Raw genomic sequence first — 13,559 nt, 5'->3', positions numbered from 1 at the left:
TAAATTCCAGTACAATAATTTATTAAGAGATTCTTAGAGTACGATATAATGGACTTTGATGTGCACTAATAGGATTTACATTGTCTTCAATGCAGGATTTACTTAACTTTGCACCCCATTTTTCTTCCTCAACGGTGACTTAGTTTTTTTTATAGTGTTTTGTTTGTTTAGTTTATGTTACTTGAGCGTGTGCAACAATCAGTCCTTGTCTAATTGGGGCATTTATATGTTAACTTAAAGTCAACAAGTCATTTCAAATGATTTTTTAGAAATATGATAGCTGTCCAAATGACTTTTGAGTACAGGGTAGAATATTCGACATTTTAGAGGAGTGCATGCTTTCGTAGGAAGTTAATTGTCCTGTAAGGTACACATGCCATTTCCGGTGTTGCTTAGAGGCAGGTTTTGCTTTGACTCTTCTGTCCCCGCTCGGCTGTCACTCTAAGGCAGCAGTTCCCAGTGTAGTGCTTGGGCCGGCAGCCTCAATATCACCCGGGAGCTTGTTAGAAATGCAGATTGTCAGGCCGCACCCCAGACCTTGTGAATCAGAAACAGCCGTATGTGTTGTGACAAGCCCTCCAGGGCATTCTGATGCCAGCTCACGTTTGAGAACCAGTGGTCTCAGACTTTGTTTGTGGTCGCATCACAGCACATCAACTTAGAGCAATTTACTTGTACTCTGCCTTCATTTTAAAAGTTATAATTAGAAAATTAAAATATTCCCTAAAAAAAATTCAGTTACTGAGATTATAATGCACATTAGTTTGCTTATTTTTCATGGTTTTCTATTTGGGAAAATGTTAGGTCTGTTTTGGTGTGGTTACTCCAGTGAGTTTTGCAGTATTTGCTTGGTAGGATGAAAAAGAGTTTTCCTTTGAGATATTCTTCCTGTTTTCAAGCTGGCCCATTCTTAACTTTAGATTAGGTTAAGGTATCAAATATTTTAAAATGAAAATGCATTTTTTATATGTAGGTTACTTGTTTGAAAAGTGGCTGACCATCAGTGTATATGCAGCAACTATGAATTCAGTTTTAATAGGTAAAAAGAGTGAATGATTTGAAACTGACTACTCTTAGTCGTCCTTCTCACTTTTGAGGCACCTGAAATGGAGCGTTTGTTTATTATAAGCATTCAAGCTATCAGCAGTGCGTGTCTACAGGCTGGTACTACTTTCAGTAATATGGTCTAAGAGTACCTTTAAGTCACATTAAATTATCAGGTCATTCTTTTTATTGGCAGCTCTTTGATGTGAATAAGACTTGGGTTCTATAAACTAATTTTGAATACTGAATCTAAATAAATACAGTTCACTGTTGGTCTGTTCATTGGCAGATTTGCCAATTTCTTGTCTAAAATAGCACATACCAGGCATGTGCCCCATCTCTCTAAATGGGCTCTGGTTCTGATGGGAATATCCTATATATTCGTTAGTAATAGGTATCACCGATTAGTATTATTGAATTATCTACCAACAGAACTGAATCTGTACTAGTACTAAAGTCCAATTTTATGTGAATTCATTTTACATTTGACTATTCTTTGAATTTCAGGATGGTGAGGAAGAAGAAAATGAGAAAGGTATGTTTGATGCTAAGTAGAGTTTAAAAATTACTGACATATAGAAAAATAGTAAACCATGTCAAAATAAAGCATTCCTTATTTGAAATCTTATTTTTGAAATAGGTTTACTTTCAAATTTATCAATTTAGTGAATTAAGTTAGCACCTTGATTTTAATTTTCAATTAGTTTTAATTTTTTTGAACACTTAAGATATGTTCTGACTTAGTACATATCAGTTACTGTAGTGGACAATGCCATTTTTTAGTTAACCCAGTTTTAATTTTGTTTTTTAAATACTTTCTAGCAAATGGTAAGTTGATCAGGTATTTAAGACTGGCACTGCAGTAACTCGTACGTGCTTATTGTGTCCTAGTGTATGACGGATAGTGAATTTTACTAGTCCTAAAAATGGTGTATCACCAGAAAGCTGACATTGTGTCTGCTGCTTAGAGAAGCTTCCTGCAGAGTCTTCTGCGAGTTTTCATAGCTTAGGGAGCTGTCCTCCAGTACAGTTACAGGGACGACAGGAGCAATGCCTGTGGTCAGTGTGAGGGTGTGGAGAGTTCTTGGACAGAAGTCAAAGGACCCCGCCTCCTTTGGAGTAGGAAGGACGTGGAGCAGGGTTTTAAGCAAGGCAGAATAAAAAGCCTAGAAGCAATGCTGAAGTGAAGCTACTGACTGAAAATCACACATGCCTGAAACCTTTCTATTTTGGGGGAATGCAAGACACCTTTGAAAAGGTAACTGTGGGACTGACTGGACGAGGTGAAGACTGGAAATAACCGATTTCCTGAACATTATGGATCAGGCCATCTTTGGAGCCTTCTGTAGCAGTTTTCCATATGATTCTGGACTCCCCAGGAATTGACTAAGAAGAGCTAAAGAGATGGGGCCCTGAAATACTTTGAAGACTGACTGATAGCCTCAGACTGTGACCTTTCAAGAAGTCACCATGGGCGTTCTGAAGGTCACAAGGGTTAAATCCCAAGATGTTTCGAACATTGAATAACAAATCTGCACATTTGTCACTCCCATGGAGGAAAAAATCTCCCATATGCCATTAACTTACAACCAGAAATGAAGACCTGGTATCGTCAGGATGGAGCCATGTTCTCACTGTTGTTGTTTGGTATTTGTATGTAGAGATCATTTTCCCCATGAAGAATAAGTGATCCTGGGTAAAGGATTGTTGGTGTTAGTTAATACCCTTGTGTTTTTTTTTCTCCTAATCTTCCATCAGTGCTAATAACTGGCTTTATATTTTCTAGGTCCTATTTTAGCTTATGAATATGACCTTGTTTAAACTTCTTGTTTTGCCGTATTTATTCCTGTTAAATCCTCTTAGATATGGCAGGTTCTGGTGATGATACACAAGAAGTATCTAAACCTCTTCCTTCAGAAGGGAGCCTAGCTGAGGCTGATCACACAGCTCACGAAGAGATGGAAGCTAACACGACTGGGAAAGAAGCTGAGGATGACAACATCTCGGTCACAATCCAGGCTGAAGATGCCATCACTCTGGATTTTGATGGTGATGACCTCCTAGAAACAGGTAAAAATGTGAAAATTACAGATTCTGAAGCAAGTAAGCCCAAAGATGGGCCGGACGCCATTGCACAGAGCCCGGAGAAGGAAAGCAAGGATTATGAGATGAATGCGAACCATAAAGATGGTAAGAAGGAAGACTGCCTGAAGGGCGATCCTGTCGAGAAGGAAGCCAGAGAAAGTTCTAAGAAAGCAGAATCTGGAGACAAAGAAAAGGATTCTTTGAAGAAAGGGCCCTCGTCTACTGGGGCCTCTGGTCAAGCAAAGAGGTTTGTTTTTCTATGTCAGTTCTTTACGATACTGAATTCCAGCATTCAATAAGATCACTCTGCATTAAGGGGGTGGCTTCAAGACCATGTACAGTAATTAGTATCTTATGATCCTGCCTATAATATTTTTGACCGTCATAAGTTACTTAAAAAAATTTTCAAGATCTTCATAATATGCAGTGTGTCCTACTGATTGCATTGTCGAATTGTCGGCATATATTTGGGTTTTTTTTTGTTTTTTTTTTTTTTAATTGACGATTTTTTGTTTTATTTTTAAAAATCCTTGTGGTGATGGTTAATGAACAACTATCAGTTCTAAGAACACAAAATGAAGTCAAGTCCCAGTCCTGAAATCTGGAGAAGATGGCCATATATCCACTGAATAGAATTGTCAGAAAATCTAGATCTTCAGGCATCTTGGGGAGAATCAGTGCAAGAACCCTAAGGGAGTCGTTTGTTCAAATAACCTGATCTAGCCCTTTGGACTTGTTAATGTGTATAAATAGCACTAGTTTGAAATACAGTCAATATCAAACTGTTCGATTTTTGTTCTTTTGTTTTTTGTTTTCAATTTTCTTCTGGTGATTTGCTTCTTTAGCTCCTCAAAGGAATCTAAAGACAGCAAGACATCATCCAAAGATGACAAAGGTAATGGATTGTTTTCCTGTTTATTTCAGTGGTAACATTTCATAGTTTCATTAAAAAGTAATAATTTCCAGGTGTTTCCTTTGACATGTAGACCTTAAAAATTTGGTTGACAGGCTAAAAACTTTGGATGACCTTTTGTGTAAACTGTGGAGTTAAATGGATTACTGTAATTTCTAATTGTGATTGAAGCATTACTCTTCAATTACTTAATTTGTAAATTAGTGTATGCTAACAGTCCATTTGCTGGGTACACTTATCTATTGTGTTCTAAACAACTGTATTGAAATAATATAATAGAAACGTTATTTTTTGACATTATAGTTTCAGAAGTATTTTATCTTCAGTTGCAGCCATTTGTAACCACTACATACCATCACAGTATTTTCCCTGTTCTGTCTGATAGGAAATGTGCTATAAACAATACATGTGTGTATTTGTGGAGTCTAGTATTTAAAAGAAAACCAGTCGGTAACATTTGGTTTTACTTTTTTATTCCATAAAGCTGGGCACAGTTCTGTTAATGTACCCAGTATACAGTGTATTAATTCTTCAGCATTTACTTCCTAATTTGACTTACTTTGTTTAAAGATGCATTGTTTGATTATTCTTTGCTGTTGAGAAGTCTGCTTGTCTCACGGCCAGGAACTGTAGTTTCATCTTGTACATACACTCTCTAATTCTCTACTTGAAAAGTATGTTTTGATTTTCAAAAAAGCATTTTAAGGGAAAAGCATACCATTCAGGTACTACAAAGTCCTAAAATATCTCTTGAGTCTCTAAAGATTGTTATATGTCTTTTATGGTTTATTAAGTATATTTTGTTGGTATATTTTAATAGTTGGAACTTTTAGTAATTGATTTAGCAGTTGACAAGTAATTGCAATACCCATTTCCCTTACATATGTGGTTAATTGATAAAACACAGTGAATTTATTCTTATTATCCTTTAAATTCAGATCTTTAGTAGTCTTTGTTAAATATTACCTTTTTCGTATTATTAAAAAACTTTTTTTTTTCCCTGTTTTGAAAAGTACGTGGGCTCAAAAGTTACTGGTAACATAAAAAAGATACATAAACTTTAAATTAACCTTCCATAAAGTAAAACAGATCCTTTGATAAATGCATTTCTTAAGAACAGACAATCATCAACCATTAATATTTAAAATTTTTGAGTCAGGCAGATGTTGTCTCCTCCTCCCTTCAGTTTACACTGTAGTTTTCGACTGTTAACCGCCTTGGCGTATAATTTATTAATGCATTGAGCATTTTACTCTTTCTACATACAATAACCTAAAATTATAAAAATTATTACTTTTAATTGTTTATATACTATTTCTCATAAGTGGGTAAGAATTGTTTTCTAAATAAAGTCAAGTGAGTAAAAATTGCTGTTTACAGCAGTGCCTTTGAAGAAAGCACTGAACGGTGACTGATTAGGCCCATTTCCTAAGAAATGACATCTAAGTGTGTGTGAAACTGTGATTTGTGCATGAAATGATTTACCTACCTATTCTAAAGGATTTCAGGATCTCTGATCTTCTGTCTTATAATTATTTTGTTTAAGAAGATTACCTTGTATTGAATCCAGAGTTCTCTAACTGCATGTAATTCCCATTTTCTTGTACCCTTTCTCTGCTAGAGAACGAAGATGAGCTGGTTGGTTAGTCTTTGTTATTAACCATCTAAATTATTGAAAACCATTTATCCCTTACTCTGCTTAATCCCTCTTCCACTATCCAGTTTCTCAGGGTTTAAAGCCTACAACAGACGTAGATAATTAAAGCTGGGTGATCATTTCTAGATGACTGCAGCTGGGTTGGCTGTACTCAGTGCAGTGGTGGAACATAAATTATTAAACCTAACAGCAAAAGTCTAAGACATGTCATTGATTTTTTTTTTTTTTTATCCCCTTTGACTTAAAACTCATGCAATTGGAAGTGTACAGGTTTTCAAATTTGTGTCCAAATTAGTTGCTTTTTCTGTTATAGTGTTTGATTCGAATACTAGCAGATTCATAGGCTTTTGATATAGTAAGGTAGTGTGATGATGCTCTCAAAATTAAATGAAAGGATTTTATAGTTCTGAAAGAATGTGACCCTCATAATTTTGCAAACAATTCTGATTAAGGTACTTACACATCTGATATTAAATCTGTTCTAGGAAGTTCAAGTAGTACTAGTGGTAGCAGTGGAAGCTCAACAAAAAATATCTGGGTTAGTGGACTGTCTTCTAATACCAAAGCTGCTGATTTGAAGAACCTCTTTGGCAAATATGGAAAGGTACGTTCTTTTTACCTTTTTACCCATCTTTCTGGTATCTGCATTTTAACTAGGGATCTCTGTATATTTTGAACACCTAAGTCTGGTAATGATGTTTCAGATAAATTGTATTAAAGACAGTATTATATAAATATCTTGTAATTTCTTATGTGTCATAGGATTGTTAATTGATCTGTGGGAGTGGTGAGTTTCATCATCTGATCTCGTTCTGAGCCCTAAGGATCTTTGTAATTCAAAGCTTATATTTTGAGCCCATTTAAGGCAAGGACTGAGTCTCATTCATCACATTTATCTTGATTTTTCCAGCCCCTAGTTTGGGGTCTAGCACATTGCAGAGGCTGATTTGGTCAGCCTGGAAAATATAGGTTGACTTCTGATACGTGCTGTGAAGTGCTATGAAGAAAGAGCTGGGTGCTAAGAGAGAGAAGAAGGGAGGCTTTCCCGTGATCAGATCAGAAAAGGCTCTGACATGTAAGGGGAGTCCTAAAAGGAAGAGAAGAAACAGTCAAAGACTCTTCAGTTAATAACTGTTGGCTTGAATTCCCACTGATCTGTATCCCTGCAGGCACTCACTGCTTTCTACTTAAATGTTAGTTTTTAATAGATGTCATATTTAATCTACTCTCTGATGGTAGGGACCTTATCTACTGTAGCTTTGTGTCCACAGAATAGGCTTTCAGATGTTTATTAATGATCAGTACTGGTAAATAACCATTAACAGAAATCTTTATGTTGAGTTTAGGAGGTTGTTTTTGTTTGTTTTTCCTTACTTGGAGCCCTGGTGGCACAGTGGTTAAGAGCTTGGCTGCTAATCAGAAGGTCGGCAGTTGGAATCCACCAGCTGCTCCTTGGAAACCCTGCGGAGCAGTGAGCATTAGGTGTTGCCTGTGCTGTCAGACGAGACAGTGAGAGTTGTAGCCCCACGGCCAGCGGTAGCATGTTTTTTTATTCAGTTTTCAATACTGCATTGTTAGCAATGCAAAAACAGTACTTTAATGTTAGTGTTTATTGAGCCTAAAAGTCGATAAGGATGCTTTTCACTTGATAACAAGACGTTGGGCTTGGAAATTTTAGTGCTGTGGAGCACGTCAGTCTTTCTCAGGGTTTACATGAGAGCTGATCAATCCGAGCTGCCCGCACTGTCGAACCTCCTCAGATGACTGTCTGTCTGTCTCCTTCTGGCACTGTGTCTGTTCTTCTTCTCACACTTAAACCCGTCCCTGCTTTCTCTCTTAACTACACATCTAGTCGGATTAAAATATTCGTCACTTCTTCATTGATATAAATTTAAAAGCCTAGATTGACAGTGTATGCGCTCAACTTTTAGGGTGTCTTTTTACGGCTGCTTTTTATATGTGGCTGGTCCTTTACTCATTTTTAAAGTTTCTTGTAAAGTGCCTCGTTACAGGAGCCTGTTATTCACTCATCTGTAAGTGACCGAGAAACCGATCTTGTTTCTCCTTGAAGAGATTTGGGGTGGGCCTGTGGTAGGGAAACGTTGGTCCAAATCCCACGGAGAAGAGTATCCTTTGCTTTCGCTAACGCGCCGTTATTACTTCATCGATGTGGCTGATCGTACGTTGACCTGATACTTGAAGAAGAAAACGTTGATGACATTGTTCTTCCTGAGTATTTTACCAAGTCCTTGTGGACAGGATAAATGGTGAAGGCAAGAATATGAAACAATAGCAAATAGCCCGAATTTGTCCTTTATCCTCGAGTTATGTACCCTTGACGATAGTCTTTAACTTGAATAGTTTCAGTTGTGAAGTTTCATCTATTTGGAAGTGTGTGTGGATATAAAATTATAAAACTTTCTAAAATCTCATTTTATAGGTTCTGAGTGCAAAGGTAGTTACAAATGCTCGAAGTCCTGGGGCCAAATGCTATGGCATTGTAACTATGTCTTCCAGCACAGAAGTGTCCAGATGTATCGCACACCTTCATCGCACTGAACTGCACGGGCAGTTGATTTCTGTTGAAAAAGTAAGCTTGCTTAACTGTTTATAAAAGGGAGGTTTTGAAAATTTTCTGCCATCAACATACTTTTAACTTGAAAACTTACAGAATTTTTTTCCTGGGTTTTCCCTTTCAGGTTAAAGGGGATCCTTCTAAGAAAGACTTAAAGAAAGAAAGCGATGAAAAGAGTAGTTCAAGAAGCTCTGGGGACAAAACAAATACAAGTGACAGAAATAGCAAGTAAGGTCTTCCTTTTGGATAAATAAATGAAAGACTTTTATGTACATTAATGAAGTAGTTCTCACGCTGCTGTTCTCTTGTGTGGGGTGGTGTGGTTAGGACACAAGCATCTGTCAAAAAAGAAGATAAAAGGTCATCTGAGAAGTCTGACAAAAAAGAGAACAAGGATACTAAGAAAATAGAAGGTAAAGACGAGAAGAATGATAATGGATCAAGTGGCCAGACTTCAGAATCGATTAAAAAAAGTGAAGAAAAGAAGCGAATAAGTATGCTATGTATCTTCCTTCTCAATCCCTTTCTAATGCATTTTACTATGGCAGTTTTTACAGTGGAAGGGAAATCCTGAGATGATACTCCTGATTGCTATTAAACTTTGTTGTTAGGTGTCACCGTGGTAGAAAAGTAGGTCTAGTGAGAGACATCAGATTTAACCTGTGTTCTTCCAGCTAAAGCTCTTTGTTTTACTAGCAAATCTGGGCTGACTTAGAGTGCTCCTTGATTGAACAGCTATGTGATGGGGCTAAGATCTTTTGGTGTCACTGAAAGTATTTCTGTTAGTGGATTGAACTATTTAAAAAACGCTTTCTTTGCATATAAGTTCTCATAGAACGTTTTCTTATTTCATGTATTGGTTTGTGAATATCTGACTTGTTAAAAATTCAGCATTTTTACATTTTCTTTTTTTCCTCAGTGACACATTTTTTTAGACATTTGTTTATCTAAAACACTTTTTTCTCTTAGGTTCAAAGAGTCCAGGACATATGGTAATATTAGACCAGACTAAAGGAGATCATTCTAGGTCGTCAAGAAGAAGACATGAGAAAGTAAGTCTCTGGAGAGGAATGTTCTATATTTCACCTGTTTCCACAAGAAGACAATTCAGAATCTCTGAAACCATCTTTGCATACTTTTATGCTAGAAAATCTAAGACAAGAGGAAGTGTTACTAGACATTTGAGCTGTTTGAGAAACAAAGCTCAACTTGTAACAGAAAACCCCAAATTATTTTAATTTCTAGTCCTCTTATATATTTTTTTCTGTAGATTCATGGGAGGAGCAAGGAAAAGGAGAGAGCTTCCCTTGATAAAAAAAGGGACAAGGACTATAGAAGGAAGGAGATCTTGCCCTTTGAAAAGATGAAGGAACAGAGATTGCGAGAACATTTAGTTCGTTTTGAAAGACTGCGGCGGGCCATGGAGCTTCGGAGGTAGGAAAGAGGCTGTTTCCTGTCTGTGTCTGAATGCAGACGCGGAAGTTTGCACAGCATTTTATACTTTATAAAGTGCTTCTCCATCTGTCGTCTCCATGTCAACAGTTCTGTAAAGATACCATACCTATAATAGAATTTTAAAAAGTCGAGGCCCAGAGAGGCTAAATGACTCTTCCACTGCCACATAGCTACTGAGTAGCAGAGTCAGGACCCAGAGCCAAGTCTTCTGACTCCAAGTCCAGTGCTCTCTCCTCTCCTGCAAACGAAGCTGCTGCCATAAACATCCCTTTAAAGGAAGCAGGGATTTTGTGATAACGCAGTCCCAGAGTACTTAGTGTTCAAATGCTATGTTGAAATTTTAATACTTTTAGCAGAAATTCATTCTCCTTTGGATGAGAGCCCAAGTGAAGGGAGATCTGCCCTGTGGGTCTTACTGTGTTCACGCTCTGTCCCAGGCAAGCTTTCTCTTTCAAACAGACGCTCACAACACAAAACATTTTTATTTTTAGGGAAGATATTACAACAGTTGATCATGAGTGCCACTTTACCTTCATGTATCAAATTTTTTGATGCCACTTAAAATATTTTCATGAATGTGTTTTGTAATATAAATTTCCAAATATTAACCCATCTTGTCTAGAGGTTGCTTATCACGAGATTTCATGTGTTTATGGTACTGACACAAGAGTATTAACTACTGGAGATACTTTTAGCAGCTTGAATAAAACTACAAGTGCCACACATTTTCCTAAAAGGAAATAGGCTAGGCATGCTCAACCCATTTTTTCTTTCTTTAGAGGACGTCCCAGGAAAGCTTAGTTGCCTCTTTATCTAGTTAGCAAGTTGGAGGGAAGGTGGGAGAGGGGAGTTGCTTGGATAGCAATTCTCAAACTTAATCTAACAGGTGAACACTTTTTTTATATAAAAATTGTTATAACACCCTTTTTACTATCCTGAAATGAGGTTGATACGTAATATTACCTGCCTCTACAAATAATTTCCAAAACATGATCGTAATGCCTTAATTGTAATACAAAGAAGAAATAAAAGTAGTTTATGGTAAAATATATTATTTCAGATAAAAATGTTTAGGCTTGAGTCTCTAGAAGACCCAGTGAAGCAGTCAGATGTTTGCAGCCATCTTCAGACTTGGCGAGAGTGAGAGCTACAGGTGCAGACCAGTGCTGGTGGTGTACTGCCGAGTGAACACGAGTGGTCTTGCCATTGTGGCATGATCTACGAAATGGTGAACGACTCTTGGCAGTAAAGTTCTCAAAGTAGAACTTTTTCCTTCTATTTATGTGGAGTTTCATTCTTGGAAAATTTAATGTGTATGAAAACCATTCCGCAAACAAACAGACCATGAGAACGGAGTTCAGAGCTAGGCTGAGATTTTTTTTAACTTTTTTTAATGACATAGATGACCACTATGACATTTTTTTGTAGAGAAAAAGGTGTCTGGTGTGTGGGCCAGTTTTTCCTTGTGCGGGACTACCCTGATTCTTCCATGCATCGTGAAATATTTAGAATCCTTGACCCCCCCTCAACTAAATGCTAGTTAACAGCCCCACAGTCATTGTGATAGTTAAAAATAGACCGCAGATTTCCCTGGGGGACGGCACTGACCCATGATGACCATTGTGTTGCTAGAGGAAGGCATGCTGATAGAAAATATATACTGCCTGCCTTAACGGGAGGAAGAGACAGAAACACTGTGAAAAGTCGAATACAGTAACTTAATTCAGTTCAGCAAACTATCGAACTATCTCCTGACTCAGAAAAGCATGTTACGTGAGGGAGCCACCTAGCACGGGGGCCAGTGAAGGCTCCCGAAGACCCCTGAAGGGCCCGCACTGTCTTGTTACACATAGCGTTTGCTGGAATTGATGTTCCAGGTCATCAGAAAGAAGTGTTCTTTGTTCAAGGAGATAGAATATATAATAAACATTGGAAATGTTTCTATCAAAAATGATAGAAGTTGTAATTCTGTAAATTCTTATATGTAGACTATTTCCTTTAAAAAAAATGTTGAATAATTAATGGGCTATTACTACTGTAGTGGGATTTTTATTAAAACGGGAATCATCTAAGAGGCAACCACTCTGTAAAATTCAGCTCATCAGTTGACGGTCTTATAATTAAGTGATGGTTTTGGAATCTGTTTAAGGTTTTATTTTGGGTTCCCTTTTCAACTACATTAAAACTATTTAGACTGAGTTGAAGTTTAAAATTGCAATCCTCCAGGAAAAATTGAAATTCAAAAAGCTATTCTCTTTCACACAGTGCTAGCATAATTTAAGTATTTCTAAATGTTGATTTTTGTTAGACGACGGGAGATTGCAGAAAGAGAGCGACGAGAGCGAGAACGCATTAGGATGATTCGTGAACGGGAAGAACGGGAGCGCTTACAGAGGGAGAGAGAGCGCCTGGAGATTGAGAGGCAGAAACTAGAGAGAGAGAGGATGGAGCGCGAACGCTTGGAAAGGGAACGCATTCGTATTGAACAGGTGCAGTCGGACAGTCTTTTCATCTGAAATAACTGACCTTTTTCAGACTCTGTGATATTTTCCCTAAAACTTGCTTTGCTTATTGTAAAGCCTGTATAGAATGAGTTCAGCTAATGAGCATTTAATAAGTGTTCCTGATCAAAACAGTGAATTAGGTGCCAGTAAACTACATTTAGCAGTGACTTTGTTCTGGCTAATTGGTAGTAACCCCAGCTCTGCAATATCATGGCAGCCTAATAGTCTGAGTGAGCATAGGACTATGAGCCCAGAGTAGCCCAGAGTAATCCAGGCTCTGTCGCTATCCCAATCTTAGAACAGGAAATGGTAACTGTTTCCTTAAACGTTATCCAAAAACAGAAAAACCAAACCCATTGCTGTCGAGTCGATTCCAGCTCGTAGCCACTCTGTAATAAAATATTGTAGAACTGTCCCATAGAATTTCCAAGGCTGTAATCTTTATGGAAGCAGACTACCACATCTTTCTGCCGTGGAGCAGCTGGTGGGCTCCAACCACTAACCTTTTGGTTAGCAGCCGAGTACTTAACCACTGCGCCACCAGGACTCCTCTTACATACAATAGTGGGAATAATTTCCAAAGGTTGGAAGGAAGTAGTGCCTCTCTTTGCAGAATTGCAGCTAAGATTTTAAGGCACTTAGTCTCGACACATTTTAAGAAATCTATTTCTAATTTCCTTTAGTTGCTTTTGATTTAGTCAAATGATTAAACTAAATACGACCTTCCCAGATAGCAGCTTTCACTCTCCATCCCTGTTGTTTTTACTGTTGCACAACAAGAGCCATAGCCGAGCTTGTTGAAGTCAAATTTATTTGCCCCCATCTCTGTTGCCTCGTGTTTGCCTGTGATGGTTTCTTAATTATGAGATTAAAACAAAGCGGCGTAGATACTCATCTTCCATTTTTGTTTCTCATTGGTTGGTTCTTCTGTGTCGTCTGAAGGAACGTCGCAAGGAAGCTGAACGTATTGCTCGGGAACGAGAGGAACTCAGACGGCAGCAGCAACAGCTCCGTTATGAGCAGGAAAAGAGGAATTCTTTGAAACGCCCGCGTGATGTGGATCATAGGTAGCTGCTTGCTTGCTAAGACAGTTACACTTGCTGCCTCACTCCCTTCAAGCTGAGACTGAGCAGAGAATTGGAAAGTACAGGCTCCTGTCGCTGGACTAAAAGGTCCCGCCCAGCAGGGATGGGAGGGTGACAGTGCTGGAGCAGACCCCACGCACCGTAGACACTCAGCTAGAGAGAGTTGACTCATCTTTCCCTTGCCCTTCCCAAGGCCGAATGGGTTTTCATTGGGGCTGGAAACACACAGTCGTCGTAGGCT

General features: G+C 38.1%; 1 protein-coding gene across 6 annotated transcripts in view; it reads left to right on the top strand.

Annotated features, from left to right (window-relative positions):
* SLTM (SAFB like transcription modulator) overlaps positions 1-13,559 on the top strand; it is a 40,949-nt gene that overhangs the window by 20,090 nt on the left and 7,300 nt on the right. For 3 of the 6 annotated variants that reach the window (XM_004374615.2, XM_023729687.1, XM_023729686.1), the window contains 11 exons: positions 1,552-1,579; positions 2,962-3,376; positions 3,975-4,024; positions 6,185-6,303; positions 8,140-8,289; positions 8,399-8,502; positions 8,602-8,768; positions 9,244-9,326; positions 9,545-9,708; positions 12,038-12,218; positions 13,176-13,300. In XM_004374615.2, the coding sequence (XP_004374672.1) occupies positions 1,552-1,579; positions 2,962-3,376; positions 3,975-4,024; positions 6,185-6,303; positions 8,140-8,289; positions 8,399-8,502; positions 8,602-8,768; positions 9,244-9,326; positions 9,545-9,708; positions 12,038-12,218; positions 13,176-13,300 (1,586 nt within the window). Of the gene's footprint in view, positions 1-1,551; positions 1,580-2,907; positions 3,377-3,974; positions 4,025-6,184; positions 6,304-8,139; positions 8,290-8,398; positions 8,503-8,601; positions 8,769-9,243; positions 9,327-9,544; positions 9,709-12,037; positions 12,219-13,175; positions 13,301-13,559 lie in introns of all 6 variants that reach the window. The other 3 variants (XM_004374614.2, XM_023729685.1, XM_023729684.1) reach the window with 1 other exon arrangement.

This window comes from Trichechus manatus, unplaced genomic scaffold, assembly GCF_000243295.1.
Source record: "Trichechus manatus latirostris isolate Lorelei unplaced genomic scaffold, TriManLat1.0 scaffold00030, whole genome shotgun sequence".
Taxonomy (NCBI): Eukaryota; Metazoa; Chordata; class Mammalia; order Sirenia; family Trichechidae; genus Trichechus; species Trichechus manatus.
The sequence above is the reverse complement of the archived record's forward strand: the minus strand, read 5'-3'. Positions and strand labels throughout refer to the sequence as shown.